This window comes from Mus caroli, unplaced genomic scaffold (assembly GCF_978045245.1).
Source record: "Mus caroli unplaced genomic scaffold, Mus_caroli_1 scaffold_17, whole genome shotgun sequence".
NCBI classification, from domain to species: Eukaryota; Metazoa; Chordata; class Mammalia; order Rodentia; family Muridae; genus Mus; species Mus caroli.
The window spans coordinates 93035857-93060324 of NW_028227272.1; the positions used below are offsets into that span (position 1 = coordinate 93035857).

General features: G+C 42.6%; 1 protein-coding gene across 3 annotated transcripts in view; it reads right to left on the reverse strand.

The window, feature by feature from the left end:
* The window catches only part of Brwd1 (bromodomain and WD repeat domain containing 1), an 89970-nt gene that overhangs the window by 26177 nt on the left and 39325 nt on the right, over positions 1 to 24468 (reverse strand). For all 3 annotated transcript variants that reach the window (XM_085832443.1, XM_085832445.1, XM_085832444.1), the window contains 15 exons: positions 23835 to 23928; positions 22103 to 22234; positions 18759 to 18853; positions 16721 to 16910; positions 14659 to 14784; positions 14476 to 14583; positions 12417 to 12541; positions 11526 to 11608; positions 9056 to 9167; positions 8223 to 8284; positions 4436 to 4591; positions 4125 to 4245; positions 2359 to 2484; positions 807 to 882; positions 548 to 589 (listed from right to left, as the gene is read on the reverse strand). In XM_085832443.1, the coding sequence (XP_085688569.1) occupies positions 548 to 589; positions 807 to 882; positions 2359 to 2484; positions 4125 to 4245; positions 4436 to 4591; positions 8223 to 8284; positions 9056 to 9167; positions 11526 to 11608; positions 12417 to 12541; positions 14476 to 14583; positions 14659 to 14784; positions 16721 to 16910; positions 18759 to 18853; positions 22103 to 22234; positions 23835 to 23928 (1648 nt within the window). The remainder of the gene's footprint in view (positions 1 to 547; positions 590 to 806; positions 883 to 2358; positions 2485 to 4124; positions 4246 to 4435; positions 4592 to 8222; positions 8285 to 9055; positions 9168 to 11525; positions 11609 to 12416; positions 12542 to 14475; positions 14584 to 14658; positions 14785 to 16720; positions 16911 to 18758; positions 18854 to 22102; positions 22235 to 23834; positions 23929 to 24468) is intronic.

The window sequence follows — 24468 nt, forward strand, 5'->3', positions numbered from 1 at the left end:
AACATTCCCCTAAAAAGATCTCACCATTTTTCTTCATTGTTCCAAGAGGAGCCCTCTCTGAGCCTGGACGTCACGCCACCTGAGGAACGCTCTCGCCAGCCCAGCATTCTCTTCACTGACAGGCAGCCACAGAGAGCCGCCTCATCCTGCCTCAAGCCGTACTCACCCACTGTAGTGAATTCACCCGCTGCAGTGACAGTTGCCGCCCTACCTTACAGTTACACACGATGCTGGGGTTTCGTGCTCTGCCCTACTTGTTTGGGGAAGGGTGTCTGTCCATAATTTGACTCTAACTGTGAGAGCTCCATTACAACATCAACTATCAACTCAACAGTTCTGACGAACCAGAACTCAGTGATTTCTATTTCTCTTATAAACCAAACTAAAATACCCAGAATCGTCATGTAAATTCTCAAGGCTGGAAACTGTGACCCAGATGAAACTGTGACCCAGATGAAACTGTGACCCAGATGAAACTGTGACCCAGATGAAAATTTGGTTTTGAACAGAACATAGAAGCCAAAGGTAGCCATGCAGAGCAACTTACCTTCCTTCTTCCAGAAGACGTTTTAGGAAGATCACTATCATCCTAGGATAAATCAGAGAGCCTTACTATGGAGGTCTCACCACAGAGCATCATCAGAGCACGTGTGTGTCAAGAGACACTGCTTAGCCATGAAACTTTCTATCAACTCCTGCCTTGAGAACAAGCTGGGATATACTATGATGGATGACCTACATTTTCCTACCCCCATTTCTAAATCAGTGTTTGAGATCTACATGCCACTATAAAGTTAAACTCATACCAAATCATCAGCACTGTCGTCCTCATCATTGTCAGAAGTGTTACATAGTTCCGATATATTTGTACAATCTTGATTCCTAAAAGTTACATTTTTCACAATTAATCATATGAAGAAAATAGCTACTCCTGTCAAGCATTACTTCACACTAAAATACAAATAGCTCCCCAGTCTAGGCACACCCAACTTCACAAAAAAAGACAAGATTTTAACCAATCTTCTGTGAAAATAAGAATATATTAGTATTCTAGTTTAGAATAATGACAATTTTGAAATATTTCCAAAGTCAAGTTAATACAGAAACAATGATACACTAAGTAGCCTCTCTAGGCTGAACACACACAGCTCTTCCTAGGTATTGCCATAGTAACACTGATACAGCAAATACCAGGAAAGAGAGGAGGTTTAAGATAGAAGCAAAGAAACAAAGCAAACAAACCCTCACCACGTCAGCAAGTATGCAAAGGAGAGGCGCTGAGGACACCCAGCAAAGAAATGACACAATAGGCAGAGTCACATACATGAATTCAGGCTTGCTGGAGAGATGGTTCCTCGGTTAAGTGTGTTCAATTCCCAGCACCCGTACAGTGGGCTCACAACCATTTCTAACTCCCAATCCAAGGGATCCAATAATATCCCTCTGCTGGCCTCACTAGGCACCAAGTATACACGGTGCATAATATATATGCAAATAAAACACTATAAAGTTAATTTAAATGCTTTGCTTTAAATTTTTAAAAATATAAAAGTTAGGGATAAAGAGATGATCAGCTACCAGCTCAGTTACCACCCAGGCAGAGATCCAGGGCTTAGAGTTGGCCCACCCCAAAATGTACATCATCTGTGGACTGCTAGAGCACGTGAAAGGGATGGTCCTGCTGACCATAGGAGAAATGAAGTGATCCAGTGAAAGAACCAGTATTGGTGCTGTGGCCGAAGCCAGCAACCTGGAAGCAGACCAATGGCTGACTGTAAGGGAAGATGTGTGGGAAAGGAACATACTGTGGGACTCATGGTGACACTGCAGCTTCTATGGCAACATGTTCTCTATGGTTTTTGTTTATTTTCTTTTGGCTCAAAGGTTGCAAGGGCAGAGGGTAGATACAAGGGGACAGAGAGGAGTGGACTGGAGTGCATGAAGTGAAACTCAATCAACTAAAAGTTGGGGGAAAAAAAGAGAGATGGCTCAGTGGTTAAGAGCACTAGCTCCTCTTCCTGAGGATCTGGGTTTGAGTCCCGAGAACCACATGGTGGGCAATGATTGTCTTTATTTAGCCCTAGTCTCGAAATCCAACACACTCTTCTAGTCTCCATGGGCATTTGGCAAGCAAGCAAGTACGCATACATATGAGCAGGCAAAATACCCATCCATGTAATAAAGAACTAAAAAACAAAACTGGACTGGTCACATTCCTTTAACGAGGTTATAATGACAAGTGTGGAAAGAAATGCTGCTTCAGGTAAAACGGGAAGAACTCAGGCAGTGAAATGGGAAGCTGTACAGCTATTAAAGCATGACGTCAGTCACGCTTGTCCCATGCATAAGGTCACTTACTTGATAAACTTCAGAAGCTGGTCAGTTATTTTTTTAGCTGATCTTGCAATTACACTTTCCGGTTCATTAAATGTTCTTGCATTATGCTCTATATATCGGACTTCCCAAATTAATGCAGATAACCGCCTTAAACAGAAAAATAACTTATTACTTAAAAAATTAGAATAACCAAAATCTAGCAATGTGAGCCTATTCAGTGAGTGACAGCATACCTTCTTCAAGACATTATTAGTGCAAGGTTGTAATAAATAATCTAATGTTATCACTAGAACTTACATTGGACATGAATAGCAAAAACTAACTTAAGTAAACTACCTAAATCACACACACACACATATGCACGCACGGTTGTGCATACACTCCACCTCCCCAACAAAACAGCGTTTCTTTTTTTTTCTACCATGCCTATCAGCACCTTTTGAAGCTGTTAAAATTCAACAGTGGGGCTGGGAAAATGGCTCAGTACATACAATTGCTTCTTGCTGTGCAACCATGAAGTCCTGATTAGATTCTACAACACTCATATAAAGAAATAAGGTAAGCACGGCTACAATTGCCTTTAACTCCAGCCCTGAGGTAAAAGACAGACATCCTGAGAGCTCACTACGAAGTCAGCTGACCCAGATCCAGTAGAGAGCCAGTATCAGAGAAGTAGGAGAGGGGACCAGAGAAACATATGGGACAGCCTTCCCATGCCCAACCCAGATGACAACCCACCCACTCTTCACTAAAGAACAAATATGCAATGTCAACTTTGAGTCAGCTTCACTACAAATGGTTTCTAATTCAAACACTCATATGACTAGATATATACACTATAATTGTGGAATAGTAATAATGTAGAATAGTAATTTCTACAAGTAATGGAATTATAAAAGCTGAAATACCTTCAATTACTATAAAAATTATTACAATAAGATTTTTAAATTACCAATGATGTAGAAGCCAACAACAAAAAGCTGGTATTTCTGGGAAGTAATTTTTACTCAAAAGAACAGGTACAATTATTAACTCATGAAATCTACTTTAAAATGTAGCAGCTAAGATTTTCAAACAAAGAAAGGGGCAAGATACTAACCATCCCAAATTTGGCTACACCTCAAGATAAGCATTAAGGGTTTTGGATCACATTTATTTCAAAAAAAGGCATTTATACCACAAAGTAGTATATATATAAATCTCTTATGTACAATACCATAAAAATGGATTATATTGTTTCATAAGTTTTTTCCATTTTTCATTCCCGATTAATAATAAAGTTGTAACTAAACTAGAAGTTCAATGGTTAAGAGCACTTGTTGCTCTTGCAGGAATTCAGTTGCAGAACCCACATGGAGGATAACCACACCACACCACCTCTAAGTCCCTTCCAGGAGGGGAAACTCCCTCTTGGAACCTGCATACACAAAGACACATACATAAAAAAGCTTAAGAAGTAAAGTTCTTTTATGCATAAAGTTATGCATAAAAGAAGAATTTCACACACAAAAATAACAGTATTAATGTAATCTTTTTTTAGTGCTTGAGCGCACACACACACATACACACACACACACACACACACACACACACACACGCACAAAGTCTGGTGTGTCACCTTACACCTGACTACTCAGACTTGTAACTAGCACCAAAAGACAGGAAATTATATTCACCAACATCCAAAGCTCACACAGTAATTATCAACAACTTGTACATCTTCTTACACTAGTGACTGTGGCCTCAGAGCTCTCTGTGGTATTACTGAAAGGGTTCCCCTGACAAACCTGTAAAATCGATTAACAAGCCTCATTCGAATTGTGTAGAGATCAGTTGGATAAGCCACTACTGTGCAGTACTTGGGATATGTGCACAGATCCACCGGGCCTGCAAACGCTGCTGCTATATCTGTAAGAAAAAAGAAAACTCTAAGGTTTAAACAGTAAGCTCCTCGCCTATAGGTGATATTTAGCTACAAAAACTATTCCAAAGAGAGGGCTCCACTTACTATAACAAACCAAGAGGAATTAAGTAAAGAACGTAACCTCAAGTTTTACGGAAAACTTAAAACTCAGGCTTTGAGCCTGAGGAAGCTCACCGAGGTTTAAAAGCTGGTCTATGCCACTGATGATCCGCTCACACTCCTCATCTCTTGACCTCTGGCCCCATTCTCCTTCTTGTGGTTTGTAGAGCAATTTCTCTAGCTCATCTGAAGTGACAGAGATACTTGCTCCCAATTCTTCTGGAGGATCAACTATGAGTTCCATTTTAAAGACAATGAAAGAAGAAAAGGGTGAGTGGGTGGAGTCAACACTCAGTCTATTGGAAAAGCTCACAAAAAAGTCTACTGGCTGCTCTACTGTCAAAAGCAGACTCAAGCTGGGTGGTAATGGATCATGCCTTTAACTCTGGCACTCAGGAGGCAGAGGCAGGTGGATCTCTGTGAGTTCCATAACAGCCTGGTCTACACAGACAAAGTCTCAAAAAAACAGGAGAAAGAAAAGCAGACCTCAAACCTTCAACTTTCTAAGTTCTTCACTGAAGTTATGAACTTGCTTGAATTGAGAATGTAAGCACAGATTATCACCCTGCGAAGTCTGAAAAGACCTACCACACCACCACTACCACCACCACCAAAGACAACCTTAACCCTAAGGGTGCAGAAAGCAAATCTCTGCCGACAATTTAAACTTCAAAGAGTAATTCCTAAAAGCTCAATACATGGTCTGGAGATATAGCTCAATTGGTAAAGAGCCTGCCTAGCTCTTTGTGCATTTCACCCCTAACCCTCATAATACCAGGTGTGACGGTGCATACCTGTGACACTAGCTATCAGGGGTAAAACAGACAGTCAGAAGCCAAAGGCCATCTACAGCTACACAGCAACTTCTACAGCAGCCTGGGCTACATAAGCCTGTCCATTAAGCACCCATGAACACACACGCCCTCAATACATAAATGGCTAAAATACACTCTCTCTCAAGACAAAAATTGATAAAATAATTCCACCAGCAAAAAGGACTAATTCCTTTAACTGAATGGAAGCACATAAATAAGAGGAGGGTGGAGACAAAACTTCTTAGGGAGAAATTCAAAAATAATTCAAAATATTTATTTTCATTAAATACAAGTTCTAAAACACAGACAAGTAGTGTGTATATAGCCAGATGTGGTAGTGCATACCGTTAATCCCAGGACAGCCAGGGCTACCTTTTGCATAGGCAATGATGGTTTTTATGTACTAATTAAAGGAGTGGATCATGGTCTTATGAAAAACACTGCAAAAGATTGTAATCTAAAGGCCGAATGCAATAGTGCTTATGGCAACTTCCAGAACTATTCAAAATTTTACAATGTGTTTTCTAGAACATCAGCTGTTGATTTCTTTGTGGAAGATGTGAACTTGGCAGCTGTGATCAAAGTAGAATGAAATCGTTCTCACTCTTGTTCCAATTCTGGGATGAAAAACCTTAAGGTGTAAATGGTAAACGATCCTATAGGCTTTCTGACTTCCATGTTGCCACCTTCAAGCAACAGAAAAGGATGGAAAGAAAAAAATATTCACTATCATACAACAACAAGACTTTTTTTTTTTTGGTTTTTCGAGACAGGGTTTCTCTGTGTAGCCCTGGCTGTCCTGGAACTCACTTTGTAGACCAGGCTGGCCTCGAACTCAGAAATCCGCCTGCCTCTGCCTCCCGAGTGCTGGGATTAAAGGCGTGCGCCACCACGCCCGGCCTCAACAACAAGACTTAAGCACTTCTATAATCTACTTCATAGTCTTGTTCAGCATTTTATTGAATTCAATAAGAAAAGCAGAAGATGTAGGAGAGGCAACATCAGAGTACGTTAGTGTCACTCATTTAGGAGCCACAGGTGGCACTCAGCAGTCACTGTCACTCCCTGATTGTCTAATTCCTAGGAATTAGACCTCAGTGGCTTGTAAAAACCTGTCATCTAGATACAGGAAATCTGGCGCCCTCTTTCTAGCCTGAGGATGCTAGCACCACACAACCACACAATAAATGTGTTAAAATTATCACACACACAAAAAAGCTTAACTAAGCCGGGCGTGGTGGCTCACACCTTTAATCCCAGCACTCGGGAGGCAGAGGCAGGTGGATTTCTGAGTTCGAGGCCAGCCTGGTCTACAGAGTGAGTTCCAGGATCAGCCAGGACTACACAGAGAAACCCTGTCTCGAAAAACCAAAAAAAAAAAAAAAAAAGCTTAACTAAGAGAAAAGCTCAAAGCAAAACTGAAGTACATGCCAAGAAATAACTGATAACTGCCCTGTGATTAGAAGAGTCAAGGCCACAGAAGGCAGAGGAAGACGGTAAAAGCAAAGGGTAAAGTTATGGCAACAATTACAGGCGGCACAGTCCAGGCACAGTAAGACAGGACAAATGGAAGCAGGCCCTACATTACTGCTGTGCCAGTGATGACTCTCTGACTTTAACAACAGCCCTGACCAAGCAGATAAAATGACTGAACAATTCTTTGTAACACTTGTGAGTCTGAAATTATTTTAAAAAAAGAATTTTATAAGTACATTAAGATAGTGATAACAAAACTATATGTTGAGAAAATTATGACGAATTGTGGACACTCGGGGACATTCTTGAATATGATAATGGAAAAAAATGTCTTTGACTAGAAGTGTTCACCTGCTACTGTAAGCTATGCTTCTATGACGGTTAGCATCATGCTGCTTCTGTATGCTGACAACTGTCAATGGGAGCCAGCAGCCTTAGTATAAAGGACTAGAGTTTACATAGTACTGTCACTGGCTCTGAATATACCTTACTAAAAAGCAGGTGCCAAGTGGCACTTAGGAAAGCTGGCCACAGACTGAGAATCCGATTACTTTAGAGATATTATATTAAAGTCTTCAGCATTAAATGTCTCCTTTGAAGAGATGACACTTAAGTCATCACCATCAGGGTGAGAAGGACAGAGCTGACACTGGGCACTAAGTGCTGGGAGGGACATGGTTTACTGCTCTTGCTATCTGTACATACAGTAGAATGTCTTCTCAGACAGGACACACGAGCGTAAGTCACTAAACTCAAAACAACATCACACATACAGTAAAATGTCTTCTCAGACCAGTACACACGAGCATAAGTCACTAAACTCAAAAGAACATCACAAGCCAGGTGTGGTGGTGCACGCCTTTAGTCTCAGCACCCAAGAGGCAGAGGCAGACAGATTTCTGTGAGGTTGAGGCCAGCCTGGTCTACAAAGCCAAGTCCAGGATAGGCAGGGCTCTGTTACAGAGATTTGACAAATCCTGCCTTGAAAAACAAAACAAAAAGAATATATCACAAGGACAATTACTAATGGTTTCATGTTATTAAAAATGGTGAGGTTTTGGAATGACAGATATCCTTGTTAAATTAGTTTAAGTAATAATAATAATTAAAGTAGTGACAAAATGCCAACAGTAGCTACTCTGCACCACTGAAAAGGCAGAGCAGGAACAACGCAACACAGCCTTTCGAAGGGGCAGCAGACGCCAACAAACCTGACCAGAGCAAAGGAAATGAGCACCAGCTGACACCAGGTCCTTGCAGAAGTAGAGGAAAGACAGGCAGTGCTGGAGAAGGGACAGCATTTCAAGATACAATGCAAGAACACAGATGGGTGGGCAGAGCATGAGTGTGAGCAAAGAACAGACACATGTGGCCCAGGTAAAGTGGTCATGTGACAGCTGATGCTAAGATATCCACCGTACAGATGCTAATACCAAACAAAAGGAACTAAGACAAATAGGCATCCAACTGTTTTCTTCTAGCCAAGTTCTGAGATTGTGACTGACAGCTTCAGGAGATTTATGGACAGTCACAAACATGCCCTACTATGCACAGTTATGACAAGTGCATACCATTGTCAGGAATCGGTTCCATGTCCCAAGGGCTAAGCTTTTCAGTCTCGGTGTTGTCCCACCTGTTTAAGAAGAACAAAGGAAGCACTGATTATTAACCTTCCCCCAAAACAAACTACAGAACGGCAAGGCACCAGATACAGAGAAATATGGAAGTTAGCAGTGTCACTGCAGTCAGTACATTTACAAAATCAATAACAAAAAGGATTGAGAAAGATACAACAAAATCAAAGTGCCGCCAGTCTGTTGGTACACAGCATGAATATCAGCACGAGGGAGGCAGAGTGCCAGGACAGCCAGGACTACTTAAAAAAATGCTATCTCCAAAACACAAAAGCCAAGACCCAAACCCAAACCCACAAAGTGAAAAAGCTTACACAAGAGCTAAGAGGTTGCTCTTCCAGAGGACAAAGACTTAATTCCCAGCTCCCACACTGCAGCTCACAACTTTCTGTAACTCCAACTGGTCTCCAAGGACACCAAAGTGGTGCATACATATGGTGCATGCAGGCAAAATACCCACACACATAAAAATAAATTATTACAATATTTTGTAAGGTTTATGAAAATATCAGAACTTCTATGAGACCTTTCCTCAGAGATATAAAAATACACAAGACACGGTGGAAGTGAGAATATCAGCCAGCCAACAAAACAGTAAAGGTTTCCTGAAGGTTACCAATGACACAGCATCAACGCTGAGCTGTGACTGACTCAGGAATATTACAAGTTCTGGAGCTCAGACTGAGTCAATGGCTTAAAATGACCCTGGACTAAAGCATGTTAGTTATGCAGTGACCTGAGACGGTAAACAACATTTTCTGTATACAAACCTAACAATGTAACACTGGAAGTGACTGTCAGGATACTGGGGTTGATACGGCTCTTGACTCAACACGGTTCCAAACCACCAAGCATCATCAATTATAGATCGAAATCTGTCACCTATAAGATAAATGATCAAGTCTGAGGCATGCATGTGCAAACGTTATTATACCTTTTACCTATGAAATACCACAATACACAAGAACAGAGATTAAGAAAAAACAAACTTTTCAGGGTTGAGGGTGTACTCAGAGGGTGCCAACGCGAGGGGAGAGAGTGGTGCCACCTCAGCTCACTGCTGTGTGTGGATGGTTACAGCCCCCTTATACTTACTTGTCTCTACAAACACAACATCAAGTGTACTCTAAATCCTTCAAAAATACAGGAGGATCAACTGGGGTCTGGGGCCAGTGAGAAGGGTTAGCAGATGAAGGCAGCACTTGGCTCCATCCTGAAGCCCTGAGCTCAATCTCTAGGGATTCAGGCATGGCCTTCCAAAGTCCTCTGACCTCACTAGAACCCACTTACAAGCTCAAAATTGAGTAAATTTTAAAAGAAAAAGTTAAAAATCAAGTATAAAAGTACCCTCAACCATTAAAAATGTATTATTGTTTAAAAGAACTACATAGCCACTAATCAATCCTACTGTTTACACTAACTCAACAGTAAGAAAGCCAATCTTTCTAACAGGCTTTCGCAGAGGTTCCTCTACAAATCAAGCAAAGGGTAAAACGGATCTGGGGTATAGCTCTGCATCCTACCATGACCCACCCCCACCCCCACCCAAAGCACAGTTATTAGCCTGCAGGAGTGGCTCAAGACTGTAAAGATTTAAATGTAATGTACAACGACAGTGAATCCTGACTGGAATTCAGTCAATAAAATTCCACCCACTTACACACATGCCTTGCACACATAACTAACACACTGCTTTATATAAACAGCAAAGAAAGGCACTCACATCCAGCTACCTGACCACTCTGAGTTCCAGGCCAGCTACTGCCACAGTGAGACCCTGCCTCAAAAGCCAACTTTTTTTTTTTTTTTAAATTTATTATATGTAAGTACACTGTCGCTGTCTTCAGACACTCCAGAAGAGGGAGTCAGATTTCGTTAGGGATGGTTGTGAGCCACCATGTGATTGCTGGGATTTGAACTCCGGACCTTCGGAAGAGCAGTCAGTGTTCTTACCCACTGAGCCATCTCACCAGCCCAAAAGCCAACTTTTTAAAAACAATTAAACAATAGAAATAGGATAATAGTGTGCTGCCGAGCTGAGAGCAATCAACTTCCTCTAGACATACACATGGACTATGGGGAAAACTGCCAGGTTACAGAGGAAAGCAAAGCATACAGTGTACATGTGGGGAGGGTGCAACATGGGGTCAGGGCAACTTTCAGGTGTCACGTGCTCTACATATCATGTGGATCCTAGGGATCGGACTCCAGCTATCAGGGTGAGATATGAGGGGACAGGGGGACCATCTACACCATCCTGCTGATCAAATGTTTGTAGTTATTTTTGTTTTTAATTTTTAAAAAACAGAGCAGAGGTGGGGTGTGGGGTGAACCCATAAACAAAGAACATGCATGTAGATGCCCAGGGGAAAGGAGGGTGTCAAATCCCCTAGAGATGAAGGTACAGGCAGTCATGAGCTGCCTGACATGGGGTTTTGGAATTCAACTCCATTCCTCTGGAGGAGGAACAAGTGTCTGTACCTGATAAGCCCTCTTTCTGCCTGTCTGCTTCCTAAAGGACCAGCTCCTCAAGGCCTATCACTTAACTCTAGTTTGTTTGATCAACAGTAAAATACTGTGGCGCTCCACAACGTTTTTTTCCAAGGCAAAAAAAAAAATTCCTCCATGTAAACCTGACTCTTCAGGAACCTGCTCTGTAGACCAAGCCTATCTCAGACTCAGAGATCCACCTGCATCTGCCTCCCAAGTGCTGAGATTGAGAGTGTGGGCTCCACCACCAGCCAGCTTACACCACAATATTTTTTGTATTAAATTTAGAATTATTTTTTAATCATCAGATTATTTTAAATGGCTTTAAATATTTTAAATTTAAGGTAGTTCTCAACCTTCCAAATACTACAATACTTTAATACAGTTCATATCTTCATATTGTGGAGGGCCCAAACATAAGATTATTTCTGTTTCTACTTCAAATTTTGCTACTGCAATGAAATGTAATATAAATATTTGATATGGAACCCAAGTGAAAGAGCCATTCATCCCCCAGAGGGGTCACAATCTTAGCAGAAGCAATATTATTAGCTAAGAAGTCTACATGGAATAGGTATCAGCTAACACAAATACTAAGCTGATATATTTAAAGGTCATTTATGCTTCTAGAAATTGTTTACATACCATAAATCAAAGTACTCTATGCAAACAGCAGCTCAATGGCTTTTAAGACTATATACAATTCAGTAAGAACAGGCTTACAAGGCCACTCAGTAAGGACACACTTACAAGGCTGCCAGTTTCTCTGTCTTGCTTCATCATAAAATTGGCGCAACACAAGAAAATCAATAACATCTGGCATGTCATGATATCTAAAAGAAAATTTTAAAAATTACCACAGTGGAAAGCAGCAATGCTCGAAAGGCACAGGTACTATCTGCCCTCTCCAACCCCTGTGTACATGTGCACAGAATAGGTGGAGGTCAGGGGACCCTGAATGCCATCCACCTTGTTCTTTTGAGACAGGCTGTGCCAGTGGTCTGGAGCATGCCCAGCAGGCGGGGCTGGCAAGCCAGTGAGTACCAAGGTATTCACCTATCTTTCTGCCCAGCATGGTTCAACTCAGACTTTTCTCAGCTGAGCCATCTTCCCAGGCACATCTAACAAATCCATAGCTGATAAAGGGTGCTAGAGGACTCCTTTAGTATAAGTGTTTTTAGGCAATATAAGGACCTGAGTTCAGACTGCCAAGATCCACACAGAAGTCAGATGTAAATGCTAGGAAGGCAGAGACAGCCAGAGAGGTCCCTGGTGGGCCAGCCTAACCAAATAGTGAACTCCGTGTTTAGTGGGAGACCCTGTCTTCACTTCTAGTCTCCAAAACAGCACACATGCAATATGCACTCAACTGGGGTCAGCACATGTAACACTCAACAGTCACATGTGACAGGAGCCACCATGTGACAAACTTCCTGCAAAGGCTCTCATCCCCTACCTATGTGAACACTGTGAAGAACCACCCAAGCAGCAGACTCCCTGCCTAAGTGTCACCTGGACAGCCTGTGCAGTGATCCTCATGCCGGAGGCAACTAAAGGAAGAGCTTACTGACAAACAAGATGTAAGCTCTACATCTAACCATTCAGTAGAAATGGTATCTATCTATATGCAGAAATACATACCTAATAGAGAAAGACTTATCCGTCAGTCTGCCAGTTGCTGGATCTATAAATGCTAGTTTGAGGCAACAGAGTGTTGGTGGTCCAACCTCATACCTTAGGCCAACAATTTTGACCAGTTCTTGATCCTGTAAAAGACATTTATTTAGAAATGTTTTTAAAGCAATTTGTCAATTCTGTAATTCTCTATGTACCACTACTGGACTAAGCCAATTCCTACCTTGGATTCCAAACACTACATGTAATTAGCCATTGGCTGCCACCATTCCTCCTAATCTCCAGGGTGGTATCTTATACAGAAACCTGCTCACTAAGCAGTCAGTATGCTCACTAGAAAATGTCACAGAGAGTGAGGCATTTCAGAGTGGTGCAGGACCAGTATGAAATAAGCAGTTACCAATCTGACATTTTCTTGTCTTTGTGTTTCCATTTATTTGTGTGTGTATCCATGTGCCAAAGCATCCATCCATCCATGTAAGGCACAGCGGTGCGTGTAGGAGTGGACCCTCTCATGCCACCACATAAGAAATGGGGACTGAATTCAGACCCTCAAGCTTGGCAAGACGTTCTCTCGCCCACTCTCCCTTAGATTTTATCCCTTCTCTGAATAAACATCTTTATGTAATTTTATGTTACACAACAGGATTTTGCTTATAACTTGTTTTGGTTTTTTTTTTTCCAATTTTTATGTTTTGCCTGTATGTATATCTGTGAGGGTGTTAGATCTTGGAGTTACAGACAGTTTTGAGCTACCGTGTGTTTGCTGGGAATTGAACCTGGATCCTGTGGAAGAGAAGTTAGTGCTCTTAACTGCTGAGACATCTCCTACCCTGAAAAAATCGTATTTTAAGTATTAAATTTCATGGCCTTGTTCCTGTGATTTTGGTTTCCTGTCTACTATGTAATAAGAATACATCCTCATATGTGGGTTTAGTATTTGCATACTCATCATTATGCCATTTAGAAGCATAAAGTTCACACTGAGTCGGCTTCATTTGCTGCGGTGTTGAGTTACCCGTGCGCATGTTGCTAAAAAGGTGGAGGAGTCCCTCGGTGCTACTCATGCCTGCCGACTGTCTTTCTCGTGTGTGGCTTCTGTGACAGTTGCTATTGATAATGGCCTCTAAGGACAGGTTTTTAAATTGCTGACTGGCATTCCTTAGCACAAGAATCCTGTGACGTACATGTTTTAGGGGAAAATGTGGGTTCTTAGAAGCTTCACTTAGATAATGCCTAAGGTAGCTGTGAGTGAGCTAAAGGTTACAAATTGAGATTTATATATTTCCCAACATTGCTTTCTCTCTGTCATTTTCCTTATCTATCTAACACTGTCTCTGTAGCTCAGGCTGGCCTTGAACTTCCCCTTCCTGTACCCTCTAAATGATGGCTTGGATGGCAAGTGTACTCAACAAGTTCTGGAGTTAGGCTGTTTTGAAATCTTATGCCTTTCTGTCCTGCTGTCACCAGGCATACGTGTGACACACAGATACATCAAAGTATATAAAATAAAAATAAATTTAATTTTTTTTACATTTTCTACCTTACTATATATAAAAGCATCAAAATACAGAAACTGCTGATATCCTGGTGATTTTCTGTCTATAGACCGCATTTCCCTCTCATCACACAGTAAGTTCTACACTTCAACAACAGACAATGCAGAAATGCAGCGCAGCTTAACTTGGCTACTATGATAAAGCACGTGGATCCCATGTCACTCTATGTGCAAGATCACAGGAACTGCCTTCTTCGTGTATTTATGAGCTTTCTACTTCTTGTCTAAGATACTAGAAATAAAACTGGCTACAAAGGCCTGAAAACCATTTACCTTGAACTCTACTGCCAATTACACCCCCAGGAAGCATGCATGGACCACACAACCACCTCATCGAGTGTCTGAATGACAGATCAAAATGTTTGCTATTTATGTATCACACAACAATATATTGTAGCATCCCTCCATTCATGTCATGTGGGTGGCTCTCCTTTCCAGCTCTTACAACCATCTGTCCCCTGCGCTAAAGTTCTGTTGCACCAGATCTGGATGCTAGCATTGACCTACCCTAAGATCCATTTTCCTCCATGGCTCCTTGTGAGGGTTTAGCTCATAAATGTTATTTCTTCTGACAGCTTCAATGTAAGCTTCATGACCCTGACGGAAGTACATCACCTGCAAAGGGAAGGTGTGTTTACTAGGAAGCCACTGAGCTTTCAAGTGCACGGCCCTGAAAGTTTCTGCCCTCACCTCATCTCCCATCTGAGGAACAAAAGGAGACTTCCGAAGTGTGGTGTCCGTTATCCACACAGGAGGGTGAAACTCATACAGGTATTCCATATTTGCAAGTTCTGCTGGACTCATCCTTCGCAAACTCTGCCAGGAGGAAGACAATACAGCTTGGTAGAAAAGAGGCAACATATATACTGTTTACTTCAACTATTCTGAGTAGTTTTATTTGGATCAATACAAAAAAAAATTATAAATGCATCCGGATCCAATCCTTCTGTTACCTGCAGCTTCTACAATCACTGTGGAGGTACCTAGACCCAGCCCAGCACTCCCTCACGCCAGCATCCTCTTTCCCACTAGAGGAGCTACCTTCTGAGCATCTTCTAGGCATGAGCCACTCTGCCAAGACTGTAAGTCTGAACGCAGCCTAGTAATAATTAAGAAATCTCCTTTCATGTCTATGTTTTTTATTTTAATTTGTTGATTGCATGTGTGCACGCACACACTTCCAAGTTCCAAGAACAAACTCAAGCTGTCAGACTAGGTGCCTAACACTCTTACCTGTTTATTTTAGTATTCTGAGACAGGTTTTGTTTATTCCCAAATAGCCTCTAACTCAGTATGTGGCTAAACATGACAAACTGCTCATTTGCCTGCCTTCACCTGACTGCTGAGATTACAGATGAGGAACAGCATGCCTGCTGTACATGGTGCTAGAGATGGAACCTAGGCTTCATGAGTGCTAGGTAAACAAGAAACCAACTGAACCAATACCACCATCCCCAGCCCTACAGGTCGTCTCCTGTTGACTTGAGGTTTTTGAGTTGGTGCATTTTCAACACATGTTCTCCACATGTGCTGCTTACTCCTCTTCAGCTCAGGGACATTCAGTGAGTCACTCTGCAAGGATGCCGCTTGAGCCATGTGAGAAGCAGTGCAGTGTACCCCTTGCTTTACTGTTGAGCCAGTGGCTCTGGGGGAAGTAGGACAGCATGCTACACACAAAGGAGCTAGCTGCAGGGAGAGGCACGTGAGACAAGGAGTTAAGAGCCACAGCCAAAGTCACATGACTAAGCTTCGGAAGATGATGGAGCTCTAGGGAGGACTTGGATATAGCCACCATCAGACCTGTGACTCAGGACCAGAGAACCTACATTTCTGACCCACCCAAGCAAGAAATGAGAAATGCTCCTTCTTACACCTAAATGTCAGGGAACCTGTTACACAGAAACACAAGACAAACGAAAAAGCCTTGGGAGCTTTGAACAACAGCAGCAGCAGGAAACAGTCCCTACTGGCACATATTAAAGAAAGCAGGGCTGCATTCACAGGAAAAAATTAAGATAAAAAATAGAAAACAAATGTGGAAACAAGAGGCGAGTGGGGGTGGGGCACACCTTTAACCCTAGCACTCTGAGGTAGAGACTAAAGCTACACAGAGAAAAAAGGAACCCTGTTATTGCTGCTGCTGCCGCCCCTGCTGCTATTGGTTTGTTTGGGGTTTTGGGTTTTTTGTTTGTTTGTTTTTTGGGGGAGGAATGTCCAAATCCCCCTCTTCTCTTGACAGCAAATTCAAAACAGTAGGACCTTCCAACTCCTTTGCAATAGATCCCCTAAAAACCCACTTCTGAGAGACACCAATAATTACAAAAAGGAAACCCTTAAGAACATCTGTTTATACAAATAAAACTCAAGAAACATTGAACTGGAAGAGCCATCCAGGCTGGAGCAGTGCAGCAGTGGAGCACACGGTCTCATGGATACAATAAGGGGGCTCTGAGGAGAGCAATCTACAAAGTTATGGCTGTGCAGCACCACACATTGTGCTGAAGATCTATGTGCACAGAATGAGGTTTGAGGTCCTGGATTCAAAATCTAAATAAAGAGAAAAGAAAACTTGAGAAACAGCCAAGAAATGCAAGCATACATACATATATACGTGCATACGTATGCACATGAGTGAATGAATGAATGAATGAATGAATGAAAGAAAGAAAGAATGAATCAGAAAAGCCAAAAAACCTACATGTAGAAAACAAAGTAGAGGCACACCTTCTTTTTCTTGGATTGCTTTTCTTACCTCCCTCTTAGGCTTGCTTTCTTTCCTTCTTTTACGCCTTCGTTTAGGAGGTGATATGTTCTCCATGGACATTTCATCCTCTGAAGTACTGCAGAATCGAGTTACTCGACGACGACATGACATCCTGAGAGGAGGCTGCAAGTTGATCCCCGTGTCAGCTGTCCAATCAGAATACTGCGATGAAGAGTCACTGCAAGGGGAGAATGCTTTAAATTTCATGGTAACAGCGAGTTCCAAATAGAACACCAGAGGAATTAGAAGGTGAACATGGAGAGAGGAAGATGACAGCCTCAGCTTAACTTGAACATCCTGCTTATACTACCAGCTAAGACCCACGGGTTACAGATCATGACAAAGATGGAGAAAGAAATCTTCCCCAGGGCTGAAAACACAGCTCAGCTCAAGGTGAGAGAGAGCATCAGCTGCTCTTCCAGGGCTGGGCCACAACTGTCAGGAACTTCAGTTCTTCTGGCTTTGGGCAACAGACATGCACATAGGGCACAGACTACATTCAGGCACAACACTCAGACACATGAAATGAATAAAGAAACAGAGAACTCTTCACCATCACTGGAAAGAGGTAATGTGGGGCGTTTGTTTAACCCAAGCTAAAGAAAGGAGCTTCTTGCGTTCTGTGGCACTGGAGGTCTAGCCCACAACCCTGTGCACAGCAGGCAGGTGCTCTACAATCAGAGCCACAGCTCCAGCTCCTTCTTCTGTCAAGTACCCTCTAAATGACTGTTGGGAGCAACCGACCCTGTTTGAATGTAACTGCCTTGTCAGCCATAAGTGCTTACTCACAAAGTCTTAGCCTTAGTGGAAAAGTCCTAGCTTAGTTGAGATTTCTGTGGGAAAAGTGAGGCCTCTGTGGGAAAGTACTGTCCCCAGTTAAGAACAAATAGCTATAGATCTTGTGAACAGGTACCTAGCAACCCGTTCTGTTCTGTTTCTCCTGCTGATCTTTTTACCTAGCCAATATCCTGCTTTTGGGAAGGTGCATTCTCCCAGAAACAAAGAGCGATTCTGTGTCATCCCCCTCCCCATACCCTGCTTCTGTGGGCATAAAACCTGCCTGGGAAAAATAAAAATTTAACAGCTTGATCAATCAGACTTGCTGTCCGTCCTTGTGTTTCTCGCCCCCCATTCTCTCCACAGGTGGTTCCTCAGACCCTGTCCAACTGTCCTGCAGGCTGGGACAAATGACAGCTGATCAAAGTCAAGCCTACAGCCAAGCAGTAACATCCCTCTCAGAAAGCAGAGCATAGTTACTGAGAAGTACTAAAAGCCCTAGGAAGAGCCCCATCACCTCCATGACACTGGCAGATACTGATCCATAAATCTACCTGCATCACCAACCACTAATGCAGCCTCCAAGTGAGCCCAAGGAAGCGACTCATCCCAAACAGAACGCTTAAGGTGAATGCAGGAAGGCAGCAACAGATGCAAGGCACACTGAGGAAAGCCCACAATGAAGCTTCACCACACATCAAGGGATCAGGTCCCAGCTGTGGCCACTATTGGCGATTTGATCATTCATCTCTCAAGATCTTCACAGTGTGATCAGCATTTATGTCATGAGCATTGCACAATTTAAAAAAACCTTCTTAAGAGAATAGTGCACATTCTTATGCTTTGGGACAACAGTCAGGTACCAGTCACAACAGAGCAAAGGAGACAGAGCTGAGGCCAAGAGCACCACAGAGAGACAGCAAAGGCGAGATGGCCTGTGCACTACGGACACGGAGAAAGCTTCTGGGGATGGCCATGCCATTTTTGTAGAGGGAAGCAATATGAAAAAGATGCAGGCTCACATTCTCATATTGAAACCTGGATCCTAACTAAAGACATTAAAAAAGTTAATAAATACATGAAAAGGCTGCCCACACTCTTTGAATGCTCAGTTTAAAAGGCCTACAGATAATTAGTGTTAGCATGCTTTACTAAGACACAAAGCATTGTAGGGTGTGGTGTCCTGTCCAGTCCTGAGCTAGTGGAGCACGTGTCTTTGTCTGAGGCAGGGACAGGACACTCGTGGTACCTTGAGCTGTCGCTGTCACTACCACTTCTTCTGTCATTTCTCCACTCGTCATCTTCTGAAGAACAAGAACCTTCACTCTGATCATAAGATGTCTCCTAGATGGTCAAGGGAAAAGAAAAATCTTGATGCTGTAGGCTGCATGACACACAAAACTGCTACATCATCCCAACAAGACAGTATACCTAAGGAACTCAAGTAATTAGAAGAAATGCAATTAAATAAGACGTAGAAAGCAAGGCACATTTAATAAACAAACCACAAAGGGCTTTTGAGAGACGGTAGCATGTGTTGGGCTGGCCTCCAACTCACTCTGTACTGAAGAATGGCTTTGAACTCCTGACCTTCCTGGGATTGCAGATATGCAACACCAAGCCTAGCTTCCAAACCCTTATATTTACCAAGGTATTTCCAAAGAGGACTTGTGAGGCTGACAGCCACGATGCCCAGAACAGACTAGGGCTCCGGACGTTGGCACTGAGGAACACAGGAGTTTCAGCATCTGACTACTGAGATGAGATGGCCAGCATCTTCAAAGTGTGATTTCCTATCTATGTGTCTTTACTAGTGAGGTGACTGGCAGATGCTTTCCCGTTTTGAAAAGGGAACAACTTTCTATTACTCCACTTCAATAGTGCTTTATATACACGAATGCAAACTTTTTAAGTATTTGTCCCAATTTGTGGTTTTGTCTATTTATCTCGTAACATTATCAGTTATCTTTTCTGGAGCAATTCTGAAATTTCAATTTTGTCAGTTTCCAATTTGACTACTGTACATAAAATAACATTGCTTTCTGAGGACACCTATATATTCTATCTTCAGGTTCTACAAATATTAAACTCTCCTTTACATTTACATTCAGTTTGTGATTCACCCTGAGCTGTTATTTCCTCTTTCCCCATATAGAGAGCCTCAGCCTTGGGGAATCAGTGATCCAGGGCTGTACCACTGAGCAAGACGGAGTGAACCCAAGTCACAGGCGACTCAGAATGATTTTGTGCATTGTGTGTATCCAGCTGTTCCATCAGTCATAGCTCAAGCACTGAGCTGTTCTGTGGTCAGCTTTCCCGTTTTGAAAGCAACAGAGCACTGATCTGTTCATGACTGATCATGTTGCTGCCCTGACCTTTCTGTCTGTTCTTCCACCAACACCACTTTCTTGAAAACTACGCCTTAACAAGTCACAATGACAGCCACTGTCCATCCTTTAATTACATTCTTCTGTAATCTTGTGTTAGCTGTCGTGGCCTTCTCTCCTCTCCATACAATGGATTTTAAAAGTTTGCCAATATCTTCAAAAGTAACTTAGGAGTATTTTAGCTAGAGTCACACTGAACACACAGATAATGGAGAATAGAAACACCTTGAAAAAATGTGAGCCAATAGGAATGCTCCTTTGCTGCTTATGAAAACGCAAAATGGTGCAGGCACTCTGACTCAATGCCAAACAGGCCCCTCACCTAATCCTTGGTCTTCAGAAAGCTCCTAAAGTAACAGTTTGTGTTCACAACTTGCACACAGATGCTTCACATCTCCATGGATACTTACTTGTCAAAACTCAAACACCAAAGTGTTAGACTCAAACAGTGGAATACTGAAGGGTATACTGAATGGAATATGGCAAAAATAAATGTGTCAGTGTATGTTACGAAAGGCAAGAGGTCAACACAATATAATCTATGATTCTTTTAAATGATAACCTGAAAAGGCAAGTTAGGGAGGAAAAAAAAAGTGCTATGGTAACCAGAAGTGGGGTATCTGCTCCAGAGTCCCAGGTACTCAAGATGCCAAGGCAGAGAGAAATACACGGTTGAAGCCAGCCTGGGAAATTCTGGTTTTGTTGCTGTTTTAATTAAAGGCCTGAGAAGAGCAGCTGGAAGGGTTGCCTAGCAACAAGAACCCCTCGGAAGCCAAGAGAGAACCCAGCAGCAGAAAGACCAGGAAATGTCACCTAAGCGACACAGTAAGCATGGGGCAAGCCTAGAGTACAGGAGATGCTGTCTTTAATCTAAAAATAAATAAAAATAAAATTGAACAGGGCTGGCAAAATGGCTGAGGAGGTAAAAGCACTCACCCTCACCAATTCAGCTGATAACCTGAGTTTGAACTTCAAGATACACACAATGGGAAATTAAAAGCCACTTTCCCCCAAGATGGCCTCTAGCCTCTGTGTCCAAGCTGTGGCACACATAAATTCATATACAGACACACATGAATATAAATACATGTGCTGGGCATGGTGGCGCACGCCTTTAATCCCAGTACTCCGGAGGCAGAGGCTGGCGGATTTTGGGGTTTGAGGCCAGTCTGGTCTACAGAGTGAGGTCCGGGACAGCCAGGGCTACACAGAGAAACCCTGCCTCGAAAAACCAAAAAAAAAAAATATCAAGGCAAGTGCCAGGTGGTGATGGCACACGCCTTTAATCCCAGCACTCCGGAGACAGAGACAAACAGATCTGTGAGTTAAAGCCAGTCTGGACTACAGAATGAGTTCCAGGGGGACAGCCATAACTACACAATCTCTATCTCAAAAATCAATAATAAAAAAAAAAAAGTAAGGCAAATTGGGGCTCACTGGATAAAAATATTTCCCTGAACCTAGCTCCCAACACTCACATGGCAACTCACTGTAAACGCCTGTTCCAAGCAATCCAAACCCTCTTCTGGCCCCACAGGCACTTTTTAAAAGCACACCCATGATTAACATACATACTGGCAGACAAACCACCCACAGCCATAAAATAAAAATCTTTATTTAAAAAAAAAAAAAAAAAAAAGTCAAACTGGGCTCAGTGGTTAAGTGCACGGCTCGAGCTCAGGGACATCCGGCACCCTTGCAAGCACAATAACCACATTTCTTTCTCCAACAGCTGACAAAGGGTCAAAACCAAACTTGTGACTTATCTCTACCTCAAAGTAAAGAATAATTCAGAGGGTAAAGGTGCTTGCTGTCAGGCATACTGACTCAGCTGGACCCCAGAACCCACAGGCTGTCAGCGAGCACTTTCACCCAGGCTATAATACAGGCTGATTCCACCAACATACCATGGCATGCTTAGACCTAAGACAAACTCAGCAGAACCTGTTGGCACAGACTGCAAGCATGTGGGAGACAGGGACAACCCCAAGTCCAAAGGCCCTTCCACCCCTTTAGGATTCAGGAAGACCCTTCCTCAAGGTCAAGAGGTCAGAAGGCCTGAGGGGTGATCTCTCACAATCTGCCTACCATGCCTAGGCCTCTTTAATCCCTAACATCACACAGTGTGTGTGTGTGTGTGTGTGTGTGTGTGTACACAAGAGTCAGGCAAATCCACATTAGGTGACCCCGCAGTCTTTCTACTTACATGTCTAACAGAGCCCGAAGATTCATTTCCAGAAGATAATTCATACTGGTCAGCGTTTCTTCTACTATAATTTGCATATTTACGCCTACACGTCCGTTGTCTAGACTGGGACACCAAAACCATCGAATTGGACTACAACATGAAGAGGCATGGGCATCAGTATGACAAAATTGCCATTGTATGCAGTCAACTTTAAATGGCTTTAAAGGAGACAAAGATTAAAAATAATTTTGTTAACTCAAATCGGTATTTTTTCCTTTTAGTTCCTTGGAAAGCTTTAAAAACAGGCCACAGCAGCTCACGAGCCTCATGCCCACACTGCCTTACACGTCCATGCTGCCATGAATGACATGAAGCTACACTCAACGGGGAGTCAAGGGCTGGGGTGTACTCAGTTGGTAAATGCTTGAGACCTAATACAACCCTTAGAGTTAAGGCTTGTTCCCAGAATCCCACAGATATGCATGCCGGCATACACCTGTGCAATCTCACCACTCTAAGATAGAAGCTTGCAGTATCTTTGACTATGCAGTGATTAAAAAAAAAAAAAATAGCTTAAAATATAGCTGGGGGCCTGGAGAGTTGGCTCAGTGGTTAAGAGCACTGACTGTTCTTCCAAAGGTCCTGAGTTCAAATCCCAGCAACCACATGGTGGCTCACAACCATCTGAGATCTGATGCTCTCTTCTGGTGTGTCTGAAGACAGTTACAGGGTACTTACATATGATAAATAAAAAGAAAAAAAAATATCGCTGGGTGGGTGAACATATACAGCTCTTCCAAAGGACTAGAGTTCAATTCCCAGCACAAATGTCTAGGTAATCCAACACCTTCTAGTCTCCACAGGCAAACACACACATAATAAATCTTTTAAAAAAAAGAAGTTTCCAGGCAGTGTTGGCACATGCCATCAATCCCAGCACCCAGGAGGCAGAAGCAGGTGGATGTCTCTGAATTCAAGGCCAGAATGATCTACAGAGCATATTCTAGGACAGCCAGGGTCACACAAAGAAACTCTGTCTTGAAAAAAATCTAAAGACAAAAGTTGCCAGAAATTTAAGGTCTTCCTTGGCTACAGAGCTTGGGGGCCAGAGAGACGGCTCAGAGGTTAAGAGCACTGACTACTCTTCCAGAGGTCCTGAGTTCAAATCCCAGGAACAACATAGTGGCTCACAACCATCTGAAATTCAATCCGATGCCCTCTTCTGGTGTGTCTGAAGAGACAGTGTATTCATATAAAATAAATGCATAAATCTTTAAACACAGAGACAAAGCCCGGCTACGTGAGGTGTTACTACCTCTGCTATGCTCACCAAAGAGAGGGGACAGGACTGACACCACTGGAACTTCAAGAGTACAAAGACCTACACAGCAGCCACATGAGCTGTGACAATGGCTACCTCAGAAAGCCAGTCAGCAGCTGTGAAAGGACAGGAAGACATCTTAATGTATGGTCACAGGTCAGCATGGTGCTGGTGGTGGCAGAGGTGAGTGCCTTTAATCCCAGCGCACCCAGGAGGCACGGGCAGTCTCAAAAAGAAACCCTGTCTCAAAGAAAACAAAAAGAACTCAACAGTTCTATGTTGGCTTTAAATGCCCAACAAAAGACTTTAAGCAATAAATTAAAAAAAAAAAAAAAAAAAAAGCTATTGCTGTTTTTATAAATCACAAAAAACACAGAATTCTAATTTTATGATAATTTCCTCATTCCCAAGAAAGGAGAATCAAGTTACCTTTTGTGGAACCTGGAAAGTCTTCCTCTTTCTCCCTATTACATATAGGTTCCTCTCCTCCTCGCCTCTCTCTATGCGAATGTCTTCCAACCGCCTAAAAAATTAAGGATATGGTGACAGAGGTTCTTGGACTGAGGTACACAGTACATCACTGCAGCTTTAGAGGCTACTGGGTCCACAGCACCTCAAAAGAGCACACAAGCTATTGAAATGAGAGGACGCTTCAGCTGCTCCAGCCCCGCCACTGGGAGGCAGGAGCAAGCGCAGCACCTCATCATGGTCAAGACTCGCCTGGCTACAAGTTTAGATTTTATGTATGTATTTATCTTTCTTTTTTTTAAGATTTATTTATTATTGTACATAAGCACACTGTAGCTGACTTCAGACGCACTGGAAGAGGGTGTCAGATCTTATTACGGGGGTTGTGAGCTACCATGTGGTTGCTGGGATTTGACCTCATGACCTCTGGATCAGGTCTTAACTGCTGAGCCATCTCTCTAGCCCCTACTCTTTTTTCTTTTTCTTTCTTTCTTTTTTTTTTTTTTTTTTTGGTTTTTTGAGACAGGGTTTCTCTGTGTAGCCCTGGATATCCTGGAACTCACTCTGTAGACCAGGCTGGCCTCGAACTCAGAAA